The sequence below is a fragment of the Tupaia chinensis genome, unplaced genomic scaffold (assembly GCF_000334495.1).
Source record: "Tupaia chinensis unplaced genomic scaffold, TupChi_1.0 Scaffold000605_1, whole genome shotgun sequence".
In the NCBI taxonomy this organism is placed as follows: Eukaryota; Metazoa; Chordata; class Mammalia; order Scandentia; family Tupaiidae; genus Tupaia; species Tupaia belangeri.
In genome coordinates, this window is record NW_006160123.1 from 2,892,227 (window position 1) to 2,916,875 (window position 24,649).

Below are 24,649 nucleotides of genomic sequence, written 5' to 3' on the forward strand. Positions count from 1 at the left end.
TCTTGCTTTCTGTCTCTCTGTCTCTCTCTGTCTGTCTGGCGAGCGCACGCGCCCTATAGCGAAAATCTCTCCAAAAAAAAAAAAAAAAACAATTTGGGCAGAGAGAGAGAGAGAGGGAAAGTGAGAAAGGAAGCCACCAGGTCCAGGATTCAAACTGTGGTCAGCCATGTGGGAGTATCCAACGCCTTAACCACCATGCCACCTGTTGGTCCCCAGGACATAAGTTTAAATGTAATATAAACTTGAGTTTACACCCTGGCTTTCTTTCCTTTCTAAGCGATCCTAAGTATAACTTCATTCATTATTATTCTTATTTTAATTTGACTGGAGAAAGAGAGAGAGAGATAGAGAGAGAGAGAAGGAAAGTGAGAAAGTAAGCCGCTGGGTCCAGGACTCAAAATTATGGTTGGCCATGTGGGAATCCAGTGCCCTTAGCCACTATACCACCTGCCAGCCCCAATCTTTCCTATTATTATATTGAAATTTAATTGCACATATTTATGGGATATAGTGTTATGTTTTCCTTTTCCTTTTTAAAAAATTTTGTTATACGGTGTGTGTTTGCCAGAGAGAAATGGAAAGTGAGAAAGCACCTGCTGGGGGAAATGGCCACACCACAATCCCGTCTCCTCCATTCTCCTCTTGGGATTTTGGGCACACACATATGCACCCAGCATGTTTTTCTTTTTCTTTTCTTTTCTTTTGAAAGGTTTTTGGTATAGGGTGCGTGCGCTCACCAGAAAGACAGAGAGAGACAGAGAGACAGAAAGTGAGAAATCACCCCCAGGGAGGATGACCATGGCACAATCCCTTCTCCCTACACTCTCCTCTAGGGATCTTACACATGCACACCCACCCGGTGTGAGTTTAAGCTACTGGGTTTGGGACTCGAACCAAGATAGACTATATGGGAGTTCAGTGACATAGCCATTATGCCAACTGCTGGTCACCCCAGTGTATTTTTCAAGCTGCTGAGTCAAGGACTTGAACCGCACAGTCAGCCATGTGGGATCCAGCTACCTTAACCATTACACCAGCAGCTGGCCCAGTGCAATTTTTTTTTAAATATATTTTTGCTATAGGGCGTGTATGCTTGCTAGAGAGAAAGTGAGAAATCACGCCCTAGGGGTGATTGCCACACCTCGATCTCCTCTTCTCCATTTCCCCCTTGGGACTTTGGGCAGGCCCACATGCACAAGTGCCCACTGTGAGTTTCAAGCTGTGAGGCCTGGGACTTGAACTGTAACTTACCATCTCAGAGTCTAGCACCTTAACCACCATGCCACCTGCTGGGTCCCCCAGTGTAATGTTTTTTTTTTCTTTTTGGAGAGGTTTTTACTATAGGGAGCGTGTGCTCGCCAGGCAGACAGAGAGATAGAAAGTGAGAAATCACCCCCCAGGGGGTTGGCCACGCCGCAATCCCTTCTCCTCCATCCTCCTCTTGGGATCTTGGGCACGCACGCACATGCGCCCGGCATGAGTTTAAGCCACCGGGTCCAGGACGCGAACCGTGGTCAACTACGTGGGAGTCCAGTGACATAGCCATTACGCTAACTGCTGGTTCCCCCAGTGTAATGTTTTGATATCAAGAATTTCTAGAGCTCAAATGTTTTGTACTTACCATCTAACAGAGACTGAAAATTCAGGTCAACAATCTTCCTGTGAGCCTTGTGCAGGAAAGGGAGACCAACTAGAAATAATAAGAACAAGTACAGTATTTCATTTTTAAATTTAAAAAGTTTCTTTCTCCCATAAGTGAGAGATACAGAGAAAGGGAGAGAAAAAACAAGCACTTCCAACAGAGGGTCAATGCTATCACCCATTAAGACCCAGATCATGGGCATATGTATGCTTGTATATTCAGGGAGCTCTTTTGACGGGAACCTAGAACCTTCCTATGTGGGTCATGTCAGCCTCTTAGAGTATTATATTATCATCAACCAGCTCCCATTATTTCTTTTAAAAAATTATTTTTTCTTTATTTTTGACAGAGCATGTGTGAGAGAGAGAGATGAACAGAGAGTCTGATCATGCAGCCGATCTTCCTCTAGTCATCTAGCAGGTAGGTTCTTAGGTATTTGCAAATGTGCCTAGCATGTTTCAGGCTGACTGGACTGAGAATTAGAACCTTTGTTGCCAGGAGGGATATGGCTTCTCTTGACAGAGACTGCTGGTTCCCAGTATGAAGGTTTTGAGTGAGGGTAGAATATGACTGTGGATGATAGATCATGGTCATTTAAGAGATGAAAGAAGTCTATTAGGCCAATATGCAGAGAAAAGCAGGAAGTTAGGTATAAGGCAAGATAAAGCAGGAAAAGGAAGAAAAATTCAATTCATATAAGATTTTATAGGTTATTCAATATTTTGATCATTAGCCTAAGAATAGTAGTTGCATGATCTGATTTTTAAGTCACTAGAGCTACAGGGAAGAGAATGAATTAGAAAAAGATGTGCTAGCTGCTTTTTATTTTATTCTTTTTGTTGTTGTTGTTGAGAGGTTTTTGCTATAGGGCACGTGTGCTCACCGGAAAGACAGAGAGACAGAAAGTGAGAAATCACCCCCCAGGGGGGATGGCCACACCACAATCTCTCCTCTTCCATTCCCCTCTTGGGATCTTGGGCACGCACGCACACGCACCCAGCTTGAGTTTAAGCCACCGGGTCCAAGACTCAAACCTCGGTTGACTAAATGGGAATCCAGCGACATAGCCATTACGCTAACTGTTGGTCCCTTTATTTTATTCTTTATCCGATAAAATAAAATTATATTATCACCAACGTGATTGACTCTAAGATTTTTAATGGTGATTTGATTATGTCAGTAGTTATTACTATAGTAAAATAGATTTTAGTGAATTTAGTCATTCATTTTTCTGCAGAGGAATTATCTTAGCTTTGCTACTCACTGACTATTTCTCCAAAGGTGATGATGAGTTCAATTGTGTCATAAACAAAGGTAAATATAGCTTGCTCATCACTCCACTCAATGACATCCCACTCAGACAAGCTGGAGAGAGAGAGAAATAAGATTTTTAAAAAGCTTTTTTTTTTTTAAACAAAAGAGAGAACAGCTGATACCACCCACAGTACCAACAGCAGATATCAATGTTTTTCCACTGAACTGGGAAACATATTTCAATTAAAATTTTGTAAATATACAATCTCACGCTTTTTAAATAAATAAGAGTTCAAGTTTGAGATATATTATTAAAGAAAAATCAAGTCTATGCTAAGCACTGTTTTTAAATTATTCCATAGCTCTCCCAGCCTGCATGCATGTTTTCAGCTCAGTATTGAATACATGGCTTCTTTCTGAGGCTACGCTGCAATATAGGTTAAAAACAGTGACACATCAAACACATATCAGCTGCTCAACAGGCCCAGACAACCACCAAAGCACAGGATAAAACACAAACTAATGACAACTGCTTTCCTTTACCTCAGCTGATCCAGCAGCTCTTCAGTCCTATTTGTTTGTTTTTGGATAAAGTCTACTTGAGCGAGGGTTTGCTCTTTCTGTACCTCCAGTTCTGAGAGATTTCTGCAAATAAAGCCAGATATTCACAAAAGGTAAGGCCTTTGTTACAGAATTCAGACTCTATTAAAATAAGTCCTTTTCTAGATAGCTTCCGAGTGATGTAATGCAGATATTCATTCCTGCATTCATAGGTTTTTGATAAGCATTAATCTAGAAGTTAGGAAAGACATAAGACATTATCTTTCAAAAATTAGGATAGAAGAAAATATTCTTGGTACTTATACGGTCTTAAAACAACTATTTAAATTTTCATTTTTAAAAAAGAATTTATTTATTTAATTTATTTATTTAAATTTGACCAGAGAGGAACAGAGTGAGAGAGGGAAATTGATAAAGCAAGTCACCAGGTCTTGGACTTGAACCACAGTTGACCATGTGGGAGTCCAGCGCTCTTAACCACCATGCCACCTGTTGGCCTGTACAGTATCATTTTTTTATCATAAAAATAAAAGCATAATATAGATCTTCAGTATGTCTACCTTTTTTTTTTTGAGAAGTTTTTGCTATAGGGCGCGTGCACTCGCCAGAGAGACAGAAAGTGAGAAATCCCCCCCCAGGAGGGACGGCCATGCCGCAATCCCTTCTCCATTCTGCTCTCAGGATCTTGGGCATGTGCGCACACGCACCCGGCGTGAGTTTAAGCCACCAGGTCTGGGACTCAAACCGCGGTCGACTACATGGGAGTCTAGCGATATAGCCATTATGCTAACTGCTGTTCCCCAGGATGTCTACCTTAAAACTAAGACATGCCATAACTCTGTTGCCTGTATATGGTTTTGTTTAGTTTGTTAGTGCCAAATAGACAATGCCTTGTCAGTCATTTTATTAGCATCAACTTATTTCAAACATCACCAGTCAATTTTTTTTTTTTTTTTTTTTGTGGAGAGGTTTTTCGTTATAGGGCGCGTGTGCTCACCAGACAGACAGAGACATAGAGACAGAAAGCGAGAAATCACCCCCCAGGGGGCATGGTCACGCCGCAATCCCTTCTCCTCCATTCTCCTCTCAGAATCTTGGGCACACACGCACATGCGCCCAGCGTGAGTTTTAAGCCACCGGGTCCGGGACGTGAACCGCAGTTAACTACGTGGGAGTCCAGCGACATAGCCATTACACTAACTGCTGGTTCCCACTCATTTTTTGTTTGTTTGTTTTTGTTATGGACCATGTGTGCTCTCAAGAGAGAGACAGAGAGAGAGGGAAGAGTGAGAAATTACCCTTGGGGGGGGAAGGCCAACCCCAATCCCTTTTTCTCCAATCTTCTCTTGGAATTTTGGGCGCACACATAAATGCCTAACATGATCTTCAAGCTACCAGGTCCAAGACTTGAACCGCACAGCTGGCCATGTGGGATGTAATGGTTTAAACTTCATGCCATCTGCTGGCCCCATCATTTATATTAATTTCTTATAGTCTTATAGTTAAATAAAATTCATAAACCCAATAAATATATACTTTTTTATAATTATTAATACTTATTTGGAGCTGGCAGGTGGCGTGGTGGTTAAGGCGTTGGACTCCCACATGGCTGAACATAGTTTGAGTTCCAGACCCGGCTGCTTGTTTTCTCACCTTCCCTCTCTCTATGTCTCTCTCTTTCTCTCTGTCTCTTTCTTGCTGGTCAAATTAAGAATAAGCATAAATAAATGGAAAAAAATACTGATTGAAGTACAACATAAAAAGTTTAATGCTAGGTGTGGGTAAGCTCCATACACTGAGCTCTCCTCCCTTCTCTCTTTTCGTCCTATCTCCCTGGGACCCTGATGCTGCTCGGGTTGGGCCGCATGAACATCTCATGACCATTTCCTTACCTCATGGAACTAGCTCATAGTTGGGGCTGTTCCAGAGGGATGTGCCCCTCCCACATCAACATCCCAAGAGCAGAGGCACTAAATTAATGTATGCGTTCTGGTGATGCTGCTAATCAACAATCTGACCTTTCATTGTAATCTTCAACAGTATATGTAGAAACCAGATGCCTGCCTTGAAGAGAGGGAATTTGTGCTAATCTTCAAATGATATATGTACTCTGATCTTTTTTTAAAATTTTATTCATTTATTTTATTTTACTTTATTTTATTTTGAATTTGACCAGAGAGAGACAAAGAGAGAGAAGGAAAGTGAGAAAGCAAGCTGCCAGGTCCAGGACTTGAACCATGGTCAGCCATGTGGGATTCCAGCCACCTTAACCACCATGCCACCTGCTGGCCCCTGTACTTTGACCTTAATGTGTATCTGAGTCTATGCTCAATGTTGGCACGGACCATTCTCTGCCTGGCCATCGGCAGAGCATCCTGACCTGCTTATGTAAGTAATAAATTTATATCTTGCCCTGCTGGACTTCCAGGTGCATTCTTTGGAATAAATAAACACTAAAGGTAGATTTGGGGCACCCCTTGTTCACTAGGTTTATTTTTTTAAAACGGATCCTGATAGTAAGCCAGCTGGTGTGGTTAAGGTGGCTGGATCCCACGTGGCCAACTGTGTTTCAAATCCCAGATCCAGCAGCTTTGAGAAATGCCAAGCAGGCGCATGTGCAAATCCCAAAAGGATAATAGGGGAAAAGAGATTGTGGTGTGGTCATTCCCTTATTGGGGTGATGTCTTGCCACTCCTCTACCCTGTGAGTGCATACACATTCCAACAAGTTCACACACACACACACACACACACAAAACAGAAAGGATCCTGACAGTATTTAAGTTTGGCCTCTAAGGTCTATTTCAAAGTGAAAGTAAAGGGAGAAGCAAGTGGCATGGTTAAGGCGCCAGGCTCTCAGAGGGCCAGCTGTGGTTTGAGTCTCAGATCTGGAGATCGCTCTCTCGCTTTCCCTCCCCTCTCTCTCTGGTCAAATTAAAACAATAAGAGCAACAACACTAATAAATAGATAAATTAAATAAATAAATCTAAAAGCAAACAAACAAAATCAAAGTGGAACTAAAGTCCTGTGTCAGTCTTAGTTAAGACCTATGGCACCAATTCTGTCTCTGAAGGTAAAAATCCACAATTTAAATACAATTTAAGTAAATTAAGTCATTTAGCCTTGTAGAGTGTCGCATTGTATTCCTTTTTTGTAAAAAAAAATAATTATTTTTAAAATTTTATTTATCATTATCTAATTTGCTACAGGGCACGTGTGCTTACCAGAGAGAGATAGAGAGAAAGTGATAAAGCAAGCTGTTTGGTCTGGGACTCGACCCACAGTCAGCCTTAACTAGCAAGGTCTGATAGACAGTCTGGTGCCTTAACTATGAAGGAACTTGCTGGTTCCAGCATTACATTTTTTTTTTTTTTGCTATACGGCTCGTGCACTCGCCAGAAAAAGAGAGACAGAGATAGAAAGTGAAACATCACCCCCCAGGGGGGATGGCTACGCCGCAATCTCTTCTCCTCCATTCTCCTCTCGGGATCTTGGGAATGTACACACACGTGCCCAGCGTGAGTTTAAGCCACCGGGTTCGGGACTCGAACCGCAGTCGACTACATGGGAGTTCAGCAACATAGCCATTATGCTAACTGCTGGTCCCCCGGCATTACATTTTCTAACACTAAGATTAAAGACTGACCTTTGAAGCTTCTCTTCTTCAGCTTTCAGCTGTTCCAGTTCTTTAAAAAGAAAAGAAAAGAAAAAAAAAAAAAACCACAAAACTCAGAAAAAACACATTTGAATGTTGCCACAAAAATCATGTTTTCTTAAAAATTCTGACATAATCTCACCTAAATATGCAAACTCAAAACCATAGGGCTCTCCCCCATTAATTTCTTTAACTAATTTAGTTACCTTTTTCTGTAGCTCTCATTTCAGAATTCCATTCATTCATTGTATTATTTTTTTCTTCATCCTCTAAATTCTTAGTTTCTAAAGTAGACAATATGCATTAGAATAACTCCAGCAAAAATAATTTATTAAATCACCAGAGATGGAAAGAATAGATGGTCTCAAGGTGGTGTTGGGACTATTTCACAAAGACCTACTTTTCCTTTCCAAAAAATGCTTGGCTATAATTATAATTTCATACAAACGTCTTAGTGGCAGATAAGTGAACTCGGAGCTGTATAGTAATGATCACCCTAGGCCTCTTTGCAGGGGCCATTTTGAGATAGAAATAGTTTATGTATATAATTTACATATATGAAGTAGTTATTATTATTAGGCAACCTCTGTGAACTAGTAGGGACAGACACATACAGAAAAAATATATGCACACATTTAAAATGTTTATGTTTTCAAAATCTAGGAGTCACTCTTAAAACCCTCCTCCCACCCCATATCCAAACTAAACTTATACAAGTTTAGATTTTACCTCAAAAATACCTTTTTTCTTTGCTATAGGGTGCATGTGCTCACCAGACAGAGAGGGAGAGAGAGAGAGAAGGAAAGTGAGAAATCATCCCCCCACCCTAGGGGGATGGCCATGTCACAATCTATACTCCTCCACTCTCCTTCTTGGGATTTTCGGCAGATTTGCACATGCCAGGCATGATTCTCAAGCTGCCAGGTCTAGGACTTAAACCATGAAGCTGGCCATGTGGGATCCAGCTCCTTAACCTACACGCTGCTTACCGATTCCTCAAAAATATCTTTTGAATCTATTTTTTCTCTCTCTTTTATATTATATTTAATCACATATATCTTTACAGTAAATCTACCCTTTTTTTGAGAGGTTTTCGATACAGGGTGCATGCACTCGCCAGAAAGAGAGAGACAGAGAGACAGAAAGTGAGAAATCGCCTCCCAGGGGGGATGGCCACACCTCAATCCTTTCTCCTCCATTCTCTTCTCAGGATCTTGGACACGCCCACACACGCACCTGGTGTGAGTTTAAGCCACCAGGTATGGGACTTGAACCACGGTCAGCTACACGGGAGTTCAGCAACATAGCCATTACGCCAACTGCTGGTCCCAGGTAAATCTACCTTTCTTCTTTACTGCCACCAGCATCGTTTCATATAAGCTTCTGTCTTTAACTCCATCAATACAGTGAACACAGAACCGGTTGCATTTATTCTCGATCTATATGGTATGGTATGCATATAGTCTATAAAGTGGGTGAAACTATAACAATATGCAGGTTGGACTGAAAGGAGGTATAATGAAAATAAGAATATACCAAGATTAATTAGAAGACTTGACATAGTACATTTCGGAATTAGTGAGAACCTTAATAAGAAAGGGAAAAATTATCAGAGATGCTGAAGAAGCAGAGATGACAGAATTTGTTAAGAGGCATCAAAGACAATGAATAGTTGGGAATCTATTGTATCCATAAAAACTATGATATCATTAATAGAAATGAGAAGCATCACAGAACATTTTTGGATTTTTATTTTATAGATGGAAGAAGATAAATTTCATTCTATTCATACAGTGTTTTAGGCACTTAAGAATATTTTCACATGGGGGTCGGCAGGTGCTGTGGTGGTTAAGGCACTGGGCTCCCACAGGCCGACCGTGAATCAAGTGCTGGATCTGGTGGCTTGCTTTCTCACTTTCTTTCTCTCTCTGTCTCTCTCTGATCAAACTGGAAAATAATAACAACAAATAAAGTTTTTTTTTTAAAGGTATAAAACTTCCAATAAAAGGAAAAGAATATTTTTACATAGAGGTTCAGGAGGAAGCTAAAAGAGTTAATTCTAGCAGTCACGAGAAAAAGACTGGGGCAAGCAGATGGCATGGTGGTTGGGGCACTGGACTCCCACATAGCTGAGAATGTTGGAGTCCCAGAGCTGGTGGCTTGCTTTCTCACTTTCTCTCTCTCTCTCTCACGAGTGTGTGTGCCCTACAGCAAATTTAAAAAATAATAATAATGATAAATAAAATGGATAATTCTTTAAAAAGAGAAGCAGATTTTTTTAAATCTAAAGAGACTAAAGATCTCCTCAACCAGAAGGATTATAATGCTATTTAAACCTGTGTCTTTTGTACCTTTTATCCCTTTCCTGATTTTTTTTTAAATTTTTATTTTTTTTAGATTTTTGCTATAGAGCATGTGTGCTCTCCAGAGAGACAGTCAGAGAGACAGAAAGCAAGAAATCATTTCCCAGGGGGACAGGCACACCACAGTCTCTTCTCCTCCACTCTCCTCTTGGAATTTTGGGCACGCATGCACACACGCCCACTGTGTTTTGAGACGTAGGGTCCGGTACTCAAACCGCAGTCAACTATGTGGGAGTCCAGCAATATAACCATTACACCATCTGCTGGTTCCTCCCTTTCCGGATTCTATGTGCAGTAAGTGCTCAACAAGTATCTGATGAATTTAGCTCATTTTGAGAATCAGTCACATAAATATACTTATTAAGGCAGATGAAAGTATTAAGGGAGAGAATATAGAAAAGAACAGATGATAAAATCCAAATTCGACACAAAGGAGGAATTACATAAAGAAAGACCAATAGGAGAGCTAAAATGAACAGACAGGAGGCAAGAATAAGGTCAGAGTAGTACGTATCATAGAGGTAAAGGAAGATGAGAGTTTTAGGAAGAAAAGAAAAATCAGCAATGTCAAAAAAAAAAAAAAGCGTCATGCTAACTAGGGACAGAGAGCTCAGAATCAAATTTATGATTATGTGGAATTTTGTAATCTTCCCCCCCCCAGAAGTTTTTGTTATAGGGTATGTGTGCTCATCAAAGAGACAGACAGAGATAGTGAGAGAGAAAGGGAGAAATCCCCACCCCTCCACTCAGAGGTAATGGTCATATCCCCTTCTTGTCCATTCACCTCCTGGGATCTTGGACATGCATGCACATGTTGATTTTCAAGCCACCAAGTCCGGGACTCAAACCACTCAAACCAGTCGGCCATGTGGGAGTCCAGCAACATAACCACTATGCCTTCTGCTGGCCTCGAATTTTGTAATCTTTGTGAAGGCTGTTTTAAGAGAGCAATACTAATAAGTCAGGATTATGAGAGGGCAAACTAAAAGGATAGTCGATTTTCAAATGAAGTTAAATTCATCTATTAAAAAATATAAGGCTATTGGCTAGGTTAAGATCTTCCCAGGGCCAGCAGGTGATGTGGTGGTTGGGGCACTGGAGTCCTACATGGCTGACTGCTGTTAAGAGTTCCAGAACTGGTACTCGCTTTCTCACTTCCTTTCTTTTTCTTTTTTTGTTGAGTATACGTGACCTATAGCAAATTAAAAATAATAATAATAACAATAAATAAGGAGCCAGCAGATAGCATGGTGATTAAGGTGCTGGACTCCCACATGGCTGACTGTGGTTAGAGTCCTGGCCCTGGTGACTTGCTTTCTCACTTGCCCTCCACCTCTCTGGTCAAATGAAAATAATAATAATAATAATAAATAAAATGAAATGTTATTAAAAAGTAAACAAAGTAACAATAAATAAATATGTTTTTAGAAAAAGTTCTTTCTGAAGAGATTCATTATCTTGGGCATATCTACGTTGATGGTGTTATGAATGACAACAGTAAAGGAGCTCGAATTTGCGCTAATTGAATGTTTAAAGCTGTTAATATAAGTGTTCAGCATAGCAACACCAATAATCTCTACTGTAGGAAAATATTTAGAAAAAATTAAACATGGGGGGAAACATTTAAAATACTTTACCTCTTTCCACCTCAGTGAGACTGCTATTAATCTTCTTAAGAATGTTGTCCATTTCATCTATCCTTATCTGAAGTTTCTCTCTCTCATTCTAAACACAAATTATTAAACACTGTCAAGTTAAACCTCCAAACAAAACATTATAAATGTGTTGAACTGCTGATATAACTGCTGTGTCTTGATAATGAACAGGCAAATCTTAAAGAAAAGATCAAAGCTTCAAGTTTGGACTTTGAAAAATAATAATAAAAAATATATATTTTATAAATTTATTTTACTCTGATGAGTAAAATAAAAAGCAGATTAATATAAACTAGTTTTTCTTTTACTTTATTCAGAATTTCTATATGTGTTCAAGGAGTATATGATATTAATACTACTTTTTAAGAAGTTGTAAATATTCTAAAAGAATGATCGTTTTGGTAAATGCTACTTTAAACACACACATATACAGTTGGATATGGACTATGAGTAAGAGAATACTACAATATGGTTTGTATAGTCCTTAATAAGGGAAGACCAGAATTCTATATATTTTATTCATATGTACAACAGATAACAATATTTGAGATGAATCGAATGCCTCTATCAGTAATTATATCCTATTATTATTCAACATGCCAGGATTTGCCACTTTTGACCAAATGAACCTCATCTCTTATGAACAGTTGTAAGTTTTTGCCCAAGTCTTATTCTCATGTCTCCTAAGGAATAGTCTTTATATTCCACAACCACTGTAAGGTAAATTTTATACCTTTTTATTTCTATGTTGTTAACTGTCTCAAATTACCTGAGCAGACTGCACCAGCTTGCTATACAGAACCACTTTTCCTTGGTGAGTGAAGACTTTGGTCATCTTGGTAAAACACGATTTTATTTTGTTAAGGTAAATTCCAAAGGTCTTGAGCTATGAAAGAGAGTTAAAGAGCATATTGCACTAAAACAAAGTAAGAGAAGGTAAATGGTCTAGGAAGGCTGACTCAATTGCCACATGTTTGGGTTTGCTCATCCTAGGTTTTGATTCCTAAAGCAGGACACCTCTAATTTGCAAATGTAATTCCATGTAATTATTTAAAAACACCACCAAAGAGTTCAGTTTTAATTCCTGCCTCTTAGTCACTTATTCATGTTAGGAATTAGGAATTAGTTAATAAAATTATTTTAAAATATCAGGACACATATAAAATGGGTCATTATTATTTAATAAATTAAAGCAAATCTTTATCTAATTTTTAAATTTTGCTATAGAGTGCATGTGCTTGCTAGAGAGAGAGAGATGGTTTGGAGTGGGGAGGCATGGCCATGTCACAATCTTTTCTCCTCCATTCTTCTCTTGGGATTTTGGAAGTGTATGAACACATGCCTGGTTTATTTTTCAAGCCATCAAGTCTGGGACTTAACACTGCAATAGGCCAGGTGGGATCCAACAGCCTTAACTACCAGGCCACTGGCTGGCTCTCTTTATCTAAATTTAACTGAGAAAGTCAAACAGGAAGTAGGGAACTCTATATAAACATAAAATATATTTTCATATATTAAATCTTTTCAGGTTTGAACAAATTACATCCTTTTTAAAAGTTTGTTTTATTTATTTTTCATTTGCAAGCATGTGCAAGTGTTCACAAGAGAAAGAAAGAAAGAGAGGATGATGGAGATAGCACCCTCCAATGGATGTGGTGATGCCCCAATCCCTTCTTCATTTTTCCATCTCATTGAGATTTGGGGCATGCACATGTGACCAGTGTGTTTCTCCAGATACCCTGGTCTGGGACTAAAATTGTACAGTTGGCCATATGGTATCTGGCACCCTTGGTCTAGGTTATAGGCAGGTCTAAAAAGATTACATGTTAACAATTATTTGTATATAGTTAAATAAGACTTAAATAGCTCATTATAAGGGAGAAATACAGAATTCCTCTCTAATTATGAAGTAACAGTTACTTATTTCAAAATAATCATTGTTTAAAGTTTCTGTTCTGGGACCAGCAGTTAGTGTAATGGTTATGTTGCTGAACTCCCATGTAGTCGACTGCGGTTTGAGTCCCGGACCCGGTGGCTAAAACTCACGCCGGGCGCCTGCGTGTGCATGCCCAAGATCCCGAGAGGAGAATGGAGGAGAAGAGATTGCAGCATGGCCATCCCCCCGGGGGAGATTTCTTGCTTTCTGTCTCTCTGTCTCTCTCTGTCTCTCTGGTGAGTGCATGCACTCTGTAGCAAAAACCTCTCCAAAAAAAAAAAAGTGTCTGTTCTGATTCCCATTGAGCAAATGAAACGAAAGTACCTCTTCATCAGAGCACTGTCTCATTTTTTCCCACAGGTTCTTATTTATATCGATCAATAGTTTGTCTTGGTTCGCTGCAGAAAGCTTTAATCTAAAATATAGAAAATTTAATTAGCATAAGATTCAGAAACCAGTTTGAACAAAGCATCTGAGATCTAAGACTTATTTAAATTTCTTTCTAGTTTTTCTACATAAAAAAGGTAGGAGTTGGCAGGTGGCATAGTGGCTAACATGCTGGACTCCCACATGGCTGACTTGGTTCAAGTCCCAAACCTAGTGGCTTACTTTTTCACTCTCCCTTTCTCTCTCTCTTTAGTCAAATGAAAAATAATAATAATAAAGAAAATGAAATAAAGAATTCTTTAAAAAAAGGAGGAGGGTGGGACCAGCAGTTAGCGTAATGGCTATGTCACCGGACTCCCATGTAGTCGTCTGTGGTTCAAGTCTCGGACCCAGTGGCTTAAAACTTACGCCAGGCAGAAAGGATTGCAGTGTGGCCATCCCTGGAGGGTGATTTCTCGCTTTCTGTCTCTCTCTCTCTGTCTGGTGAGCGCACATGCCCTATAGCAAAATCCTCTCAAAAAATAAAAAAATAATAATAAAAAAAGGAGGAGGGGAATTTACTCAAGAAAAATGTCCATCCTGATTATTCAACACTTTAGTAGTGACAGTTCAGGAATGTCATAAATTGAAAAAACTTCTCTCACGAACAGAATTCACATCTCAGTGTATCAACGTGTTTCATACTTCCTATGAAATTATCATTATTACTGTAAGTAAAATTTCCCTATTGAGTTCAAGGTCATGTTAGATGTCTTACAGAACAACATCTATAAAAGTAGCAAAGCTATTATAATCTCTTTCTTCTTATTTTTTTTTTTTTTGAGAGATTTTCACTATAGGGCGCGTGCGCTCGCCAGACAGACAGAAAGAGACATTAGAGACAGAAAGCGAGAAATCACCCCCCAGGGGAGATGGTCACGCCGCAATCCCTTCTCCTCCATTCTCCTCTCGGGATCTTGGGCACGCACGCACACGCACCTGGCGTGAGTTTTAAGCCACCGGGTCCGGGACGTGAACCACAGTCGACTACGTGGGAGTCCAGCGACATAGCCATTACGCTAACCGCTGGTTCCCTATAATCTCTTTCTAATAAATAGAGGAAAAAAATTTCTACCAGTGTTACAGGTACTATTGAGTAGTCTGAAAAGCCATGATGTATTTTTTCTGTTTTTGTATGCAAAAATGCATCATGACTTTTCCAATGACCCAATATATGCAAGCACATAAGTATAAAATCAAATACTCGTGCACCTCTGGACATATAGCTCATTGAGTACAAGAACCAACTTCATTCAAAATAAAACACTATCAGACAAATCTTGAGACATTCAACTCTTTTATCAACATGGAGATAATAACTTACCTGTCCTGTTTAGTGATGTAATTCAGAACCTGGCAATGGTAGGTAGGAACAAACCAGCATAGGGCAAGTCAGAAGTACTAAAAAATTTTTTCTTTTTTAATTAGAGAGAGAGGGAGAGAGGAAGAGAGAGAGTGCTGGGTAGGGGATGTGCAGGGGAAAGAGAAAGAAAGAGAGAAAGTGTTGGGAGAGGGAAGAGAGGGAGCAAAAGAGAAAGTGCTGGGATGGGAGGTAGGGGAAGAAAGAGAGGCTCTTTGGTTTGTTTGTTTTAAAACAGAGTCTTACCACATCACAACCTTCCTGTCCTAATCTCCCAGTTAGCTAGGATCATAGGTGTGCATCACAGTGCTTTGCCTGTTGAGATTGGGTGATAACCAAACCTAGGCCTCCATGTGGTCTCAGCCATTGCACAGCAGTACCCTCCCACTAGGATAGCTAGGCCTAAAGTACTATAATTTAACAGTATCTGAAATTTCTACTTGTTTTTTAGATTTTTGCATAGGGTTCATGGGATTGCTAGGGAAGGGAGAGAGAGAGAGAGAGGGAGGGAGAAAGAGAGAGAAAGTGAGAAATCCCCCCCGGGGGGATGTCCATGTCACAATCCCTTCTCTATTATCCTCTTGGGATTTGGGGCACATGCAGGCATGCTAGGCATGATTCTCAAGTCACCAGATCCAGGACTCAAACCATGGTCAGCCATGTGGGAGTCCAGCGCCTGAACTTCTGTGTCCCCAGATATCTACCTTTAAAACTACATAACTATTTTTCTTTTTATTGCTAGAGGACACATGTTCTAGTCAGAGAGAGACAGAAAGAGAGGGAGAAAGAACCCCTAATGGGGTGCGGGCATACTGCAATCCCATCACCTTTATTTCTCTATCCTGTCAGGATTTTGGAAACATACTCAGGCAAGTATGTGCATACCTGGTGTTTTTCAAGCCTCCAGGGTAAGAATACAAGCCATTGTTGGTCATGTGGGATCTGACTCCTTTAACCATTAGGCTATGAGACTGACTCAAAAACTACATAATTCTTAAAGATCTAAAGATTTATTTCTTGTGTTTTTCAAGCCACAGGGTCCAGGATATGAACTGTCCAGTTGGCTATGTGGGATCCAGCTGCCTTAACCTCCATGGCACCCAATGGCCCATGAGTAGGTAATATTATCCTCACTTTATGGATGTGAAAGAAAAGATTAAATGACTCACAATTACACAGCTAGTGTTGTAGCTAGGATTGAGCTTCAATGTGTCTGACTACTAAGCCAAGACTCTCCCACATCATACTGCCTTAGGATCAGTAGATGGCATAATGGTTATGTCACTTGACTCCCATGTAGTTGACCACAGTTCAAGTCCTGGATCTAGCAGCTTAAAACTCATGCCAGGCATGTGTGTGTGTGTGCATGCCCAAGATCCCGAGAGGAGAATGGAGAAGAGATTGCAGCATGGCTATCTCCTGGGGGGGGGTGATTTCTTGCTTTCTGTCTGTCTCTCTGGTGAACACTTGCACCTATAGCAAAAATCTCTCTAAAAAAAAAAAATCATATACTGCTATAATACCATAAACTTTTGTTTATACCAGTGTTATTCTAATCAAAATCTTTTTTTTTTTTTGAGAGGTTTTTTGGTGTGTGTGCTCGCCAGAAAGACAGAGAGAGACAGAAAGTGAGAAATCACCCCCCAGGAGGATGGCCACACCACAATCCCTTCTCCTCCATTCCATTCTCCTCTTGGGATCTTGGGCACGCACGCACACATGCCTGGCGTTGAGTTTAAACCACTGGGTCTGGGACTCAAACCACGGTCGACTTCATGGGAGTCCAGTGACATGGCCATCATGCCAACTGCTGGTCCCAAATCTTTTTTTAAAAAAAGAATGATTTATTTAATTTTATTATTGTTCTTCAATTTGACCAAAGAGAGACAGGGGGGGGAAGCGATTTGGGAGAGTGAGAAAGGAAGCCACCAGGTCCAGGACTCAAACCACTGTCAACCATGTGGGAGTCCAGCACTCCAACCACTATTCCCCTCTATTCAAAATCTTACCATACAGATGATGTATTAAACCAAGAAAAAAAAGGCAGAAAAAAATCTAAAGCTTTCATACTCTTCAATCTTTTGGCGAAGGACATCGCAATCTTCTCTATAAATCTGTATCTTGGGTCGGTAAACATATTGACTTAACATCAGGTCTTCTGAAGTAGGTGGTATATTTGCAGTAAACTGAAATAAATAAATAATAAGTCCCTTAGAGCTGATGCCTTGAGAACAAAACTGTACAAAAACAAATTCAAGTTTCAGATCATCTTTATTTTTTTTTTTTCTTTGAGAGGTTTTTGCTATAGGGCATGTGTGCTCATCAGAAAGACAGAGATAGATAGAAAGCAAAAGTCACTCCCGGGGGGGATGGCCATGCCACAATCCCTTCTCCTCTATTCTCCTTGGGATCTTGGGCAAGCACGCACATGTGCCCAGCATGAGTTTATGCCACTGGGTCCAGGACTCAAACCACGGTCGACTACGTGGGAGTTCAGTGATGTAGCCATTATGCCATCTGCTGGTCCCATAGATCATCTATTTTTAAAAATTCTACAAAGAAAGATGTGAATTTTTTATATATATATAATTTTGCCAGAGAGCAAATGTATTCACCAGAGACAGTATCAAATGATACCAAAACCGAAATATTGACTCATTGGAAAAGTCATGATGCAGTTTTGCAAGAAAAACATGTCATGACTTTTCTGACAACCCAATAGATGGCAAGGAATGAGGAAAAAATAAAAATTTTGACTTATCAAATCTATAGTTAAAAAGAAATTCATAATGTTTTTGTGCTAACTACAAATATATCTACTACAGGAGAATTTTCTTTCATGTCCTCAATACAGTGATAGAAAGATAGACAAAGCACCCCTTAATAAGGCATGGTCATGTTGCAATCAGAGAAAGCACCCCTTAATGAGGCATGGTCAAGTTACAATCCCTTTTTCTCCACTTCTCCATCCTGTCTGGATTTGGAGAATGCATATACACATGCCCAGCATATTTTTCAAGCCACCAGAGCCAGGATTTGAACTGCAGTTGGTCACATGGGATGCAACTCCTTTAACCATTAGGCTGAACAGTCAGCCCCAGGAGAACTTTCTATAGGAAAATTTGCTTCCTTTGACTCTTTTATTTTTGCCTTCGAGTAAATGCTTGCTTTTATGTAGTCTAGTAAGAAGAGTATAATACATTTTAACTGAGATAGCTATTTTGCCAAGAAATCACACTTACTTTAGCTGGGAGATTGCTCTGTCGGGGCTTCTGTATCAAGATGTGAACCTGAAGAAGTATAAAGAACTCCCTTATTGTTATTCTCCCATCTTTGAGTTTCTGAGAAAAGAAAAAAAGTTTGCATGACCATTCAAGGTGAACTCACTTTGACCATAACTACCTCGTTTTTTTTTTCTAAATGGTTTAAAGTACTTTGCATCTATTTATATAAATATTGTCCAGATATTTGTAGGCTGTCTATAAACTGATTTCTGTCATAGGTTTTCTTTCTTCCTTTCTTTCTCTCTCTCTCTCTTTTTCTTTTTCTAGAGATTTTTGCCATATGGCATGCACATGCCAGAGAGACAGAAAGGGAGAAATTACCACCCAGGGAAAATGTTCATAGCATAATCTCTTCTCCTCCATTGTCTTCTTGGGATTTTGGGCATACACACACACATACCCGGTGTGAGTTTCAAACCACTGGTCTCGGACTTGAACCATGGTTGAGCATGTGGGAGTCTGGAGCCTTAACTACTATGCCACCTGCTGGCTCCTCACAGGTTATTTTTTAAGGTTATTCAATAACACTTTTTTTTTTTTTAGTTTTTTTCTATAGGGAGTGTGTGCTTGCTGGAGAAAGAGACAGTGAGAGGGAAAGTGAGAAATCATGTCCCGAGGGATGGCCACACCGCAATCCCTTTTCTATTTTCCTCTCAGGATTTTGGGGGCACACACACATGATTTTCAAGCTGCCAGGTTCAAGACTTGAACTGCAATCAGCCATGTGGGAGTCCAGCACTTTAATCACATCGGATGCTGGCCCTTATAATAATCTTTTATAATAATTAAAAAATACATCTTTTTTTTTTGGAGAGGTTTTTCGCTATAGGGCGCGTGCGCTCGCCAGACAGACAGAGAGAGACATAGAGACAGAAAGCGAGAAATCACCCCCCAGGGAGGATGGTCATGCCGCAATCCCTTCTCCTCCATTCTCCTCTCGGGATCTTGGGCACATACGCACACGCGCCCGGCGTGAGTTTTAAGCCACCAGGTCCCGGACGCGAACCGCGGTCGACTACATGGGAGTCCAGCGACATAGCCATTACGCTAACTGCTGGTTCCCAAAAAATACATCTTTTAATTATGATTTTCTCCCCATATAATTAATTGCTGTGTCAGATCATTAACATAGAAAACTAGTTTTCTATACATTTGAACTCTCTCATAATTTGTACAAAAATATTTAATAAAACAAGAAAATTTAGATGCATTATAAATGAGACATATTTTTAACATACCTCCTTCAAGCTCTCTTCACAAATTGTATCTCTGAGCAACTGTGATTCCATTTGACTACTGCGGTGTGCTAGAAGTAAAGCAATCTCAGGTGATGAGCAAGTCAAACTAAATTACATATTTAATTTCAATCATCTTTCAGATTTACATGTGGTTCATAATCCTGAAGTCATCTACTGGAATCTTTCTGGGAAGACAATCATCAGGGCAAAGTACATTACAGTTTTTTAAAAATAATTATTTAATTTTATTTATTATTATTAGTTGTCAATTTGCCATAGGGTAAGAGCACTCATCAAAGAGGGAGAGAGGGAAAGTGGGAAAGCAAGTCACCAGGACCAGGACTCAAGCTGCTGTCAGTCATGTGGGAGTCCAGCACCTTAACCACTATGCCACTTACTTACTGGCCCCAGTACATTACAGTTTTAAGGTTTTGTTCAATATTTCTCTGTTAATTATTATTACAAACCTCTGAAGGAAATCACTCTATTCCTTTGTAGTATATAATTTTTCAAGTCATTAAAAATAACTAAAAGTTAAAGGCAAACTAAATATTATTTTACTTGGCAACTCTTTCTAAGTCCAAAAGAGCTTATCAAGCACTTTTTAATTGTCAGAGGGAGTATACACACAGCAGAGACAGAGAAAAGGGGAGAGAAAGAAAACACCCTATGGGGCATGTTTACAGTGCTATCCTTTCTCTTTCACTTTTCTATCCTGCTGGAATTTAGGCATGTACACACATGTGTGTTTTCAAGTTGCCTGGGTCAGGATTCAAATTAGTGAGCATTGTGAGAGTTGGCTCCCTTAACCACAGATTAAGGGACCATTCCAGCAGTTACATATTTCTTGGAAGAGGTTTTTTTTTTTTTTTTTTTTTTCCCTTGCGCTTGCCAGACAGAGAGAGAGAGAGACATAGAGACAGAAAGCGAGAAATCACCCCCCAGAGGGAATGGCCACGCACAATCCCTTCTCCTCCATTATCCTCTTGGGATCTTGGGCACGCATGCACACGCGCCCGGTGTGATTTTAAGCCACCAGGTCCAGGACTCAAATCGCGGTCGACTGCGTGGGAGTCCAGCGACATAGCCACGACGCTAACTGTTGGTCCCCCAGCAGTTACATATTTCTTCAACTGAAACATATTTATTATAAATCAAGTATGCAGATGGATGCTATTATCTAGGCTTCATAAAAATCTTACTGCTGAAATCCAGAGAGGTCCCATCAGCTTTGATTGAATCGAGAGAGCTGCTGCAACTGGATGGTGTCCTGCTCAGGCTTTTTACCAATGTACTGTTAGCATTTTTATCTATGTCTCCTTCAGTATGATGAACAAAAATCTGAAATTATCAATTAAAGAACATCATCAGAATAAAGTTACTGCACTGCATACTTATAAGTAAATGTTTGCAGACCACTAACAAAAGTACTACTACTTTTTTTCTTCAAGTTGCCAGAGGGCATGAGCACTAACCAGAGAGGGAGGGACAGCACCCCCAATGGGGCAAAAAAAAAATTTAAGATGGGGACCGGCAGATGGTGTCATGGTTACCTTGCTGAATTCCCACATCATAATCCCTTTTCCTCTCTTTCTCCAGCTTATCAGGACTTTAGGCATATATGCACATGTGTCCAGTATGGTTTTCAAGCCAATTTTATATTTAAAGTAGTATTTCTAAGCTAGTCCCATGGTTAAGGGAGCTAGATCCCACGTGACCAACCACACCCTGAGTCCCCCCACACCCTCACCCAGGGGGGACGGCCACGCCACAATCCCTACTCCTCCATTCTCCTCTTGGGATCTTGGGCACGCACGCACATGTGCCCACTGTAAGTTTAAGTCACCGGGTCTGGGACTCGAACCGCAGTCAACTACATGGGTGTCCAGTGACATAGACATTATGCCAATTGCTGGTCCCATTAAATTTTTTTTTAATTAAAAGAATAATTCATTATATTGTGTAAGCAAATTGTTTCTTAGATGTATCTTAAGTTATAGCCAGGTCCTATAAGCTATTAAGTGTGACCTGCCCTGGGATCAGCAGATGGTATAACAGTTATGTCTCTGGGCTTCCACATGGCCAACCATGGTTGAAGTCCCAGACCCAGTGGCTTCAAACTCACGCTGGTGCATGTGCATGCATGCCCCAAATCCCTAGAGAATGGAGAAGGGATTGTGGTGTGGCCATCCCTCCTTGGGGGCTGATTTCTTGCTTTCTGTCTCTGTCTCTGGTGAGTACACATGCCATATAGCAAAAATCTCTCTAAAAAAAGTAATAAAATAAGAAAAAAGAAGTATGACCTGCCAATCATTCAATTACTATCCATCAGGGCCAGTGGGTGGCATGGTTAAGGTGCTGGACTCCCGCATGGCCAACCACAGTTCAAGTCTTGGACCTGATGGCTTGTTTCTCATTTTTCCTTTCTCTCTCTCTGGTCAAATTTTTAAAAATAATAATAATAAATAAAATTAGGTAATAATAAAAGAATTTATCTATAACTACTTTATTAAAGCTTCATGACTAACCATTTCCTCATGACCCCATTGTAGAGATCCACCAAAATTGTCTAATATGTTTACTTATATATATTGCTTGCCTTCTTTCTTTTTAAGTTTTTGCTATAGGGTGGGAGCATGTGCTTGCCAGAAAGAGACAGAGAGAGGGCAAGTGAGAAATCATCTCCCCATTGGGGGTGGCCATGCCACAATCCTGTTTTTTCTACTCTCCTCTTGGGATTTTGGCATGCATGCACATACACACAGCGTGATTCTCAAGTCCAGGTTTGGGACTCGAACTGTTAAATAGTCCATGTGGGATCCAGTGCCTTAACCTTCATTCCACCTGCTGGCTCACTTATATATTTCTTAACAGAGTTTAAACTTTTTTCCTATGAATCTCTGATACTTTCTAATCTTTATTTCCCCAGTATAAAACCTGGTTTGAGTGACAGGTTTTGCTTGTCCCAAGTTATTCAATATTTCTTGACTTGGGGGGTGGAGGCGAGGAAGTGATATCTTCTTTCAAGAAATAGAAAATCTTTACTTCACTTTGAGATACCGGCTTGACTTAGGCATTTTCTAATCCACTAAAAAATGGGCTCACAACCTCCACATATCCTATCAGCCAAGAAAATTCAGTCAAGCTTTCCTTTATGTAATTTACATAAGAGAAAGCTTTATGTATTCCCCAAATATTTCTAACACTGACGATAATTTATCAAACTACATATACCTGCCCTAGAGATTCTCAAACACAAAGCAACACTGACAAATCTCCAGAGGAAACAGAATATGTACAATTACACAATTTCAACACTAACGTCTGTACTACTTGCCATTTCACCTTTGGTAATTATTTGTCACCTTAAATTGTTTTGGCGTCTAACTATTTAAGAACACCCACAGTTTAAAAAAAAAAAAAAAAAAAGCTTAAGAACATTTCTTAGTTCCAAATAGAACTCACCTCCTGATCTTGTATAGTAGCACTAGGCTTAATCTCACTTTTTCTGATTTTTTTTTCCTTGTGAGTATCATCTTCTTCTTGTACCCAGGTTCTTTTTTGACTACTGCAGATTTTTTCCACTTTATTTTCAGATGAAACCTCTTTTTGGTACATCTCAATCAAAGCATTTTCCTCAGTTTCTATACTAATAGAGTCTGAGGAATTAATCTCACCAGGACACACAGGAAAATCTTCCTCATTTATGTACTGAGATGGACTTAAATTCAGTTTAGCTCCAAGAGATCCAATGTTTGAATCCTTGCTGGAGATTGGCTGAGTTTCTAAGGGATTGAAACCAGTTGTGTCTTCTGGAGTCTGCTCTAGGTCATCAATACCAGTGACACTACAGTTTCTCTTGTTTGGCAACTTGGGCAAAAAGATCCCTAAAGAACATCTCCTCGCTTTATCTTTAATAACTGTCTTTAACGGTACTGAGTTTATTTCCACTTCATTATGAGAATTTTTATTTTCTTCATCTCCATTATCTTTAGCATTAGCATCGCTGGAGACTATATTAATATCATGTATTTCTGTATCTTGTGCTATACTCATATTGTTATGTGCCTTATTTCCTAATTCAAATAATTGTTCTCGAGCAAGCGGTTTATGAACAGGTTGAAAATCTAAAAGCTCTTCAGTTTTTCTATTCAAATTATTCAGATTTGGGTTGATACTACTAAAACATGGAGTATTAGCTACAATAACTGCATCTGATGCTTCTCCAGCATTGTCATGGGTTTGAGTAACTTGTCCTGCAAAGTCTGAGTTTCTGTAAAAATCTACATCCATATCATATTTAGCTGTTGAAATATTTTCCTTCAATTCTTTTTTACAAGGTATAGCAAACTGTTTCTCATTATTGAGCATTTTGGATTCATTTTCACTTGTGGGTGCCAAGGAATTTCCTTCAATATTTGAATTTTTATTTCCAGTTTTAGACAGCATCACTTCGTCTTTATTAGCAATATGCTGTCCTTTTTGAGGTAGTGGAAGTTGCTGGGTTGAGAGATGAGGCTGAGAAGTGATACAAATATCTTCAACAGAGGCCTCTGATTGATCTTTTAAAAGCTTAAAAGATATTTGCTTTGAATTAAATTTTGTCACCTCCCCCAGATCTTGACTACATATTAAAGTTTGATTAGCTAATAGATTTGGGGGCTCCTTAAGTAGATCTTGATCTTTGAGCAGTGCTATGACACAGTCTAACTGTCCTTTGGAGTTGGTTTGAATAGCTTCTTCCTTCTCTAACAAAGGACAAGGAGCAGAGAGAGGCAGTTTCTCAGATTCCCTTAGATTCGAGCAATATTGACTTGCTAAATTATTTGTATAAGCCAGATCATTTTGCATTTGGCAGTTACTAGCATTCTCCTTATCTTTATCACATAAGGATATGACATTACCCTCTAATTTATCAAAATGGGAAATAACATTTGGTAAACAGGAATAATTATCACTAAATCCACAAATAGCAGTTACATGACTGCTTGTAATATCCACATTTCTTCTATCTGTACTATGCAAGTGACAGCTTTTAATTTTGGCCTTTTCCAAGGTAGAAGGCTGGTCTACACTGTTCCACATGGCCTCTTCATCCTTAACGGGGCTATGAAATTTGTTGATTTCTATTTTATTTTGATCCCCAGATGATGTATTCGAAGGAACAAAGGGTATCATATGAAGCTTTTGTTCAGTGTGAGGTACAATTTTGTTTTCTCTAGCCAGGGCTTGTTTTTTAGTGATTTCTTGGACACAGATATAAACACTAGGGAAA

At 39.6% G+C, this 24,649-nt stretch overlaps 1 protein-coding gene across 1 annotated transcript in view; it reads right to left on the bottom strand.

The window, feature by feature from the left end:
• Positions 1-24,649, bottom strand: part of KNL1 (kinetochore scaffold 1) — a 74,667-nt gene that overhangs the window by 5,232 nt on the left and 44,786 nt on the right. Inside the window, exons 11-23 of the mRNA XM_006158693.3 lie at positions 22,840-24,649; positions 20,577-20,715; positions 19,375-19,442; positions 18,095-18,193; positions 16,923-17,038; positions 13,391-13,481; positions 11,900-12,016; positions 11,113-11,200; positions 7,319-7,396; positions 7,104-7,143; positions 3,440-3,541; positions 2,907-3,007; positions 1,622-1,690 (exon numbers count right to left, since the gene is read on the bottom strand). The exon at positions 22,840-24,649 is cut by the window's right edge and continues 2,676 nt beyond it. Coding sequence (XP_006158755.1) covers positions 1,622-1,690; positions 2,907-3,007; positions 3,440-3,541; positions 7,104-7,143; positions 7,319-7,396; positions 11,113-11,200; positions 11,900-12,016; positions 13,391-13,481; positions 16,923-17,038; positions 18,095-18,193; positions 19,375-19,442; positions 20,577-20,715; positions 22,840-24,649 — 2,918 coding nt within the window. The remainder of the gene's footprint in view (positions 1-1,621; positions 1,691-2,906; positions 3,008-3,439; positions 3,542-7,103; positions 7,144-7,318; positions 7,397-11,112; positions 11,201-11,899; positions 12,017-13,390; positions 13,482-16,922; positions 17,039-18,094; positions 18,194-19,374; positions 19,443-20,576; positions 20,716-22,839) is intronic.